Source organism: Anopheles bellator, chromosome 1, assembly GCF_943735745.2.
Source record: "Anopheles bellator chromosome 1, idAnoBellAS_SP24_06.2, whole genome shotgun sequence".
NCBI lineage: Eukaryota > Metazoa > Arthropoda > Insecta > Diptera > Culicidae > Anopheles > Anopheles bellator.
The window spans coordinates 21865572-21872316 of record NC_071285.1 but is presented as its reverse complement, the minus strand read 5'-3'; the positions used below and the strand labels follow the sequence as shown (position 1 = coordinate 21872316).

Here is a 6745-nt window from a genome sequence, read left to right as displayed (position 1 = left end):
AAGGCTGTGATCGGCCTTTGGAAACAAAACAAAGAGGAACACCGTAAGCCCTTGCTTTCGCAGCCTTTCGCTGAGGTCGCCCATCAGCTGGCCGTTCGAGTATCCGCATCCCCGCATCGAATCGCGTATCGACCAACTTCAAAGGACAATCATCGGCAGTACGGGGAATGCATGTTTCTACGTGCACAGAGAGTGCGAGCGGGAGAGAGAGAGAGAGCGAGAGAGATTATCTTCCTAGATTACGGGTTCGCGACTTGAGCGTAATGTGACTGATTGCGAATTAAAAGGGTTGCAATCGATTCTTGGTGATATAGGGGTTCTTTATTGGTCAATTGGGGGCACTTTGGGAGTTCAAAATCACCTTGCCGACGTCACCGATAAGTCGATGCAGTTGTCAAGTTTCATTATCAAAGCCGGCCAAAGCTATCAATCACAAACACTTTTCGTGTTCCCGGGGGATATAAAAATGAAGCGAAAAACGAAGGACGGTGATAAGCTTCGGACTTGGCTCGGAGTGGTCACGATGCTAGGACACGCATATCGGCCCTGGAGATGCCTTTTGCAGCACAGGTTTAGGTGTAGGATGTTTGAATAATAAAGGATTTATTTGTTGTAAGCCTAACGTAAGCCTATGACGACCTCACTATTCGTTTCTTACCACGGTCGGTTGGTATTTAAGTTCTACAACAATCTGGGTCCGGGGTATGTTCTTAAAAACATACGCCATCTACGCAAGGTACGCAGGCTACTACTAGAGTGGAGTTTTGGGTCACACAGACCACGTCACCAGATCCCAGCTACATCAAACTGGCACTTTCGCCTATCCCGAATTCCGCTTACTGGATAGTGTATTTGGCCCGAGGTGCTGTTCTGGAGCAACAGTATCACAATGTAGGTAACTGATCTGACCGAGCTAGAGATCCAGATACTGGACCTGCGTGGCGCACAGGGCCGCCAGAAGACTGCAGCCGCTCGCCGTGTAGATGACCGAGGCGGTCGTACCGGTCCACGCCACCAGTGGACCCGTCGTCACGGACAGGATAATCTGGGCGACGAAAAGCATGCTACCGATCACCGAAATGTCCGATGCCAGTCCGCGGCGGGGTTGCGTTGCGTTCGTATCGCTGCTCGCTTCGAGCTGAAAGACGGGATAGATGAGGTTGTTTAGATGGCCAAGGAAGCGAATTAAATAGTGGATGCAAGAACCTACCAGCCCTTTGGCGTGGTACTTTGCCAGAATGATGTACGGCATCGTGAAGAGCAGTGCCCCGGTGATGCCGGCCGTCGCGCTGAACACGTACACGGTGATCCGGTTGGGAAAAGCGGCCATACACAGCATCCCCAGGAAGTCGATCAGTAGCCCACCGGTGTAGATCGTGCGGGCCCGCATCAGCACGATCAGTCGCTCGATCGTGTACGAGTAGGTCGAGCAGGCGATGGAGCAGATGGCCATCCCGAAGCACCCGTACCGCACGCCCTCGATGTACAGTGCGTACGCGTCCGAGTCAGAGTGCGCCATCGGGTCACCGCCGAACACCTTCTCGCCGACAAAGTCGGTAAAGTAGAGCGAGTAGCTGATGTGGCTCATCCAGCAGAACAGGTTCGTTACACACAGCACGCCCAGCGTGGCCGGTATCCGGAAGGCTCGCTTCAGGAAGTTCCTCCGGGATCTCCTCGAGCTACTTGGCGCGGCTTGATCATCATCGTCCAGAAGCAGCGGTCTTTTCTCCATCGACTCAGACTCGTCCGCATGATCGCGGTGCCCCGAGAGCTCGATGTCGTTCTCCAGCTGCAGAACGAGCGCATCGGCCACATCCTTGACCGGGGCCAATCCGGCCGTGGTACCGCTCTCTCGCTCCTCGTCCACGATCCGATCCGTGAGGGGTTGCAGTAGCTCGTCCCGTTCCATCAGCGGAAGTGGAATCTCGCGGAAGCTACACACGGTCACGGTTAGGCAGAGGGCGAAGATGGCCGTGACGAGGATAAACACGGTGCTGATGTTACCGCCGAGCAGATCGCCCAACACCGTCCCTTCCCAGTCGATCGACCCAAGGACGTACCCGATGGAACCACCGATGCCCGATAGTAGCGAATAGGTACCGCACGCCTGTCCGTGGTCCTCTAGATATACATGATCCTACTCAATGTTTCCGAGATTCGCCAGCGGGATTGCCAGGGGTTGACTTACCTGGAAGGCTGACATCCAGCAGGTATGCCATCGAGGGGGCCTGCGACGAATCGGCGCAAAAGTCCAGCATGATCGTGCCGAGGATGGTGAACACTATCGCCCACCGGTGGTCACCGACGGTGGCCGCTGCCGACGTCTGGTAGCTGTTGCTCATCTTCGTCCCCGTCACCGTGTTGTTGATCACCGGTTCCGGTGGCTCCCCGACATCTCCTAGCCAGTGGCCGATAGTTTCTCCAAATGGCAGCAAAAGACATCCTGAAACGATCGTGGCGCCATTAATCTGCTGGACCAAATGTATCCAGGAGTTGAAGAAAGTTTAGTGGCGCGGCTCTGGCACTTAGTGTCCGGGAAGTCCATAGGTTTCGTTTGGACTTAGCATTCACCTCAGCGTTTTGCTTAACCTTCACCAGGGGCGTTTGGGCGAAATGACGCTACTCGTGACCGTAATCCGGGGCTTACCCGGACAATAAAATGAACATAATTCAAACGACAACGCGGGACCCCTGATAAAGCCGTAAACGCGTGGAGTTGATTATTCCTCTCACTCAAGTCGGTTTTCGGTTCGGCAGCACGATATGCACAAGACAAACCCAATTACGTGAGGTCATCAACCAGGTCCAGTCCGGTATCAACCGGTTGGAGTCCCGCGATTGAATTCAGTTGTCCACCCGGCTGTTGTTGGTTAAATTGTCATCTATCAAAAGGTGTATGGAGCCGCGCAAGTACGATAAGTGACAGCGCGCAGCACGCTTATGTCACTGCGCGCGCGCGCGTTGTATTTCTCGGCCAAGGTGATAAGGGCATGGGCGACTAAAGGCGCAGAGTCGGCTCGCAGAGCGTCAATTGAAATTTGATGGCTGCTTATCGTTGGACCCCGTTGGTCCAACCGCCAGCGTTAGAGCGATGTGGTTATCGTGACACAGTGTACTACTTCCGATGGAGCATGCCGCTTCCGTACGTGTCACACGGCCGTTAGCATGTCTGGCGCTGGGCCACGCTGTGGGATTTTGTAACAACGCGGTGCATCGCAAGCGTATGAATAGCAGAGTAACAAGGTGAGGTTCTGGAAGCGTGCCTTGTTAGGTGGTACCAAAAGTGCGTGCGAGCGAAAGATTCGCTTAATCGGACCTACTAGGGGGAATTTGTATGCTAATAGGCGGACATATTGGATTTCTTGGAAGGTTTCTTAATTTTCTTTTGCATGTGATTGGAATAAATTGAACATTTTATGTGTAGTACCCACATACGTGAATACTAAATGAGCCCGAAGTTATGCAATCTGCATGCACAATTTTTCTCCGAATATCTGATTCTGGGGTTCTGATAACAATCATTTAGCTGGAAGCTTTCGATAGATAACAATCTATTTAAAATCCAAAAGCTTCCTCTTCGGTCAGAAGCAGCTTAGAACTCACTGTTTTCCTTCATTTCAAACTCAACATTTGTCTTTGAATAAATTTTCCATTTCACTAATTTTGCTTCGTTTTTGACGCTCACTTCAAGGACTTCCGGTGGCTTCCGGGGGCTCTCGGAACAACGGTTTCAAATTTCAAACTCAGAACTTTCGTCGCGCACTTTGATGAAACTACTTATGCTCAACTCACAGTTCGTTCTCGTTCCAACCGATTTTTGTTGTAACTAGTGGTGACGTTTATCGGGGCATAACCCTTCTCAACACCGTTTACAAAGTTCTCTCCCATATCCTGTGCCAGAGACTGAGGCCGCTGCAGGAGACCTTCGTCGGCGATTACCAATGCGGTTTCCGAGCGGGACGCTCCACCACGGACCAAATGTTCACCTTGCGACAGACCCTCGACAAATTTCGAGAATTCAACCTGCAGACCCACCATCTGTTTATAGACTTCAGGGCGGCGTACGATTCAGTTAAGAGGAATGAGTTCTGGCAAATCATGCTAGAACACGGCTTCCCAACCAAGCTGATTAGACTGATCCGCGCCACCCTCGACGGTTCCACATCAAGCGTTAGGATTGCCGGTGAGATATCGGACAGTTTCGTGACGTTGGATGGGCTGAAGCAGGGTGACGGGCTGTCGAACCTGTTGTTCAACATCGCACTAGAGGGTGCTGTGCGGCGGGCTGGCGTGCAGAGGAGTGGCACCATCATTACGAAGTCGCACATGCTCCTGGGCTTTGCGGATGATATCGACATCATCGGGATCAACCGTAGAGCTGTGGAGGAGGCCTTCGGACCTCTCAGGAGGGAAGCTGCGAGGATAGGGCTCACCATCAACTCTACCAAGACAAAATACATGGTGGCGGGTAGAGAGCGTGGTAGTCCGTCGGATGCTGGTGCTGAAGTGGTGTTGGATGGGGCGTCTTTTGAGGTAGTTGACGAGTTCGTCTACCTTGGTACCCTGGTGACATGCGACAACGAGGTTAGCCGCGAGATAAAAAGGCGGATAGCAGCCGCAAACAGGACCTTTTACGGATTACGTAATCAGCTGAGGTCCCGGAACCTGCAAGTCCGCACTAAACTTGCGATCTATAAGACGCTGATCCTCCCGGTGGCCCTCTATGGCCATGAAACATGGACGTTAAAAGAGGCTGACCGGAGGGCTCTTGGTGTTTTTGAGCGTAGGATTTTGCGTTCAATCCTTGGTGGCAAGCTGGAAAATGGTGAGTGGCGCAGACGCATGAATCATGAGGTGTACCAGGTGTACAAGTCGGCAGATATAGTCAAGCGAATAAAACACGGCAGGCTGAAGTGGGCTGGACATGTAGCCAGAATGCCGGAGGAACGACCAGCGAAGACCATATTCAACAGAAACCCCGATAGAGGCCGCCGACTCAGGGGCAGGCCCCGCACTCGTTGGATGTGTGCTGTCGGCGAGGATGCCCGCGAGATAGGTGTTGGGGGTGATTGGAGGACAGCAGCCCAGGACCGAGTGACGTGGCGTCAAATGTTAGACTCGGCATTGGACCGATAGCCGGTCTGTCGCCGAAAAAGTAAAGTAAGTAAGTGGTGACGTTTTGCCTGTTTTTGCTCGTTTCAAAATAGACTTGATGCGAACAGCAAGCTAACGGCTTACTGAGTTTAGCTGTTCCTACTAGCGCTCATACTTAACTTTTCTATTTTAGGAAAATATAAATAATACCCCTCACGTTTTTAAGTTGGTTTATGGCCACCTTTTCCTCATTGCTAAGAGGGAATTTAAGAATTGTGATTTAAAAAGAATCACAACAAATTTTGACGAGAGTTCGGAACGGACACAAAATCCGGTTTCTTGAAATCATCCGCTAAGTGCTGGGACTGAAACGCCTTCTGTTTATTTTTTACATTAAATTTTTAATAAAAATCAGAAGGAACACTCAACATAAAGAGCATCACTAGGAGCACTACTACATCTCAGCTGTCGAAATGCGCAAATATTAGGTCCCTACCCTTTTATTCTTAAGGCTTCCCATTCAGTTGAGAGATTTACATTTACAGATTTACGAAGAGCTTTGCAGGTTATTGAGTTTTTTTAAAGTCCAAAAATACATGACAGGTATTCCAGAGTCCAGAGTCCAAAGTAACTCGCTCAAGAAAAAGGGACACTCCCTAAAGCCCCATATTGTAGGGTTATTCACCACAAATTCCTCTTAGATGCACCAGCCGACCAATGTACGTCTTTTTACACGTACCACAAGTACAAGTAGTAGTCACTAGTTGACACGGTTTTAGCACGAAAAACTAAGTATCAGTAGTACAAATCTCTTGACATTCACACAAAAAATCGTAGTTGAATAGTGTTCGCACCTCACCAATTCGACACTTTGGATTAACTAGAGACAGACTTGGGGAGGCTCCCAGGGCAACACATCACTAGAGTCTGGGTTCGTTCAAAATGGTGGCATTTTATCACTCTCTCAAGTTAGAGCATCCCGCAACACTGCACCATTGCTGCGATACTGGCAGCGGTCGTCTATAATTTCCAGACCTTCCAGATCTCAGCTCGAATCTCGCAAGTGCACCCGCTTCGTGGTCGTGGTGACTCAATTGACCCAGGCGCGGACATCATGGCATCGCAGAGAGCTGGCTTAGTTTGTTTGCACTCAGGCCTATCAGCTGATCGCTCCCCCCCACACCCCACTCACTTACCGAGAACGAGTCCGATGCCGAGCGTCAGTAGTAGCGGGCGACGGCGGCCATACCGGGAGCGGCAGCGATCGCTGAGCGTGCCCAGTACCGGGGACACGAGCAGCCCGATCAGGGGCGAAACGCCCCACACGATCGTCATCAACCGGTGCTCGATGCCGATCCCAAGCAGTATCGGCGTGACGAAGGCCGTTTCCGCCGAGTACACCATCTCGATGCCCATGATAACGAATGACAGCCGGGCGAAGTCGCAACGCGATTTCTTCCTGAAGGACGATGAATTCCGCGTTTAGTGCTTCCGGGGTCCGGGGACCAGCTGGGGGCGGCCAAGGTCTCCAAGGGCTCACCTGAACACGTGCGAGTAGTCGTGCTGGTGTTGCTGGCGAGCATTCTCTTCACGCACCCGGCGTAGCTCCCGCAGCACCGGATCGCCGGTGCCGCTTGGTTTGCGGGTGAGG

General features: G+C 51.7%; 1 protein-coding gene across 1 annotated transcript in view; it reads right to left on the bottom strand.

The window, feature by feature from the left end:
- Positions 1-622: 622 nt before the first annotated feature.
- Positions 623-6745, bottom strand: part of LOC131216041 (proton-associated sugar transporter A-like) — a 6470-nt gene continuing 347 nt past the window's right edge. Inside the window, exons 2-6 of the mRNA XM_058210439.1 lie at positions 6635-6719; positions 6291-6553; positions 2189-2443; positions 1211-2121; positions 623-1138 (exon numbers count right to left, since the gene is read on the bottom strand). Of these exons, the coding sequence (XP_058066422.1) occupies positions 914-1138; positions 1211-2121; positions 2189-2443; positions 6291-6553; positions 6635-6719 (1739 nt within the window). The 3' untranslated portion in view covers positions 623-913. The remainder of the gene's footprint in view (positions 1139-1210; positions 2122-2188; positions 2444-6290; positions 6554-6634; positions 6720-6745) is intronic.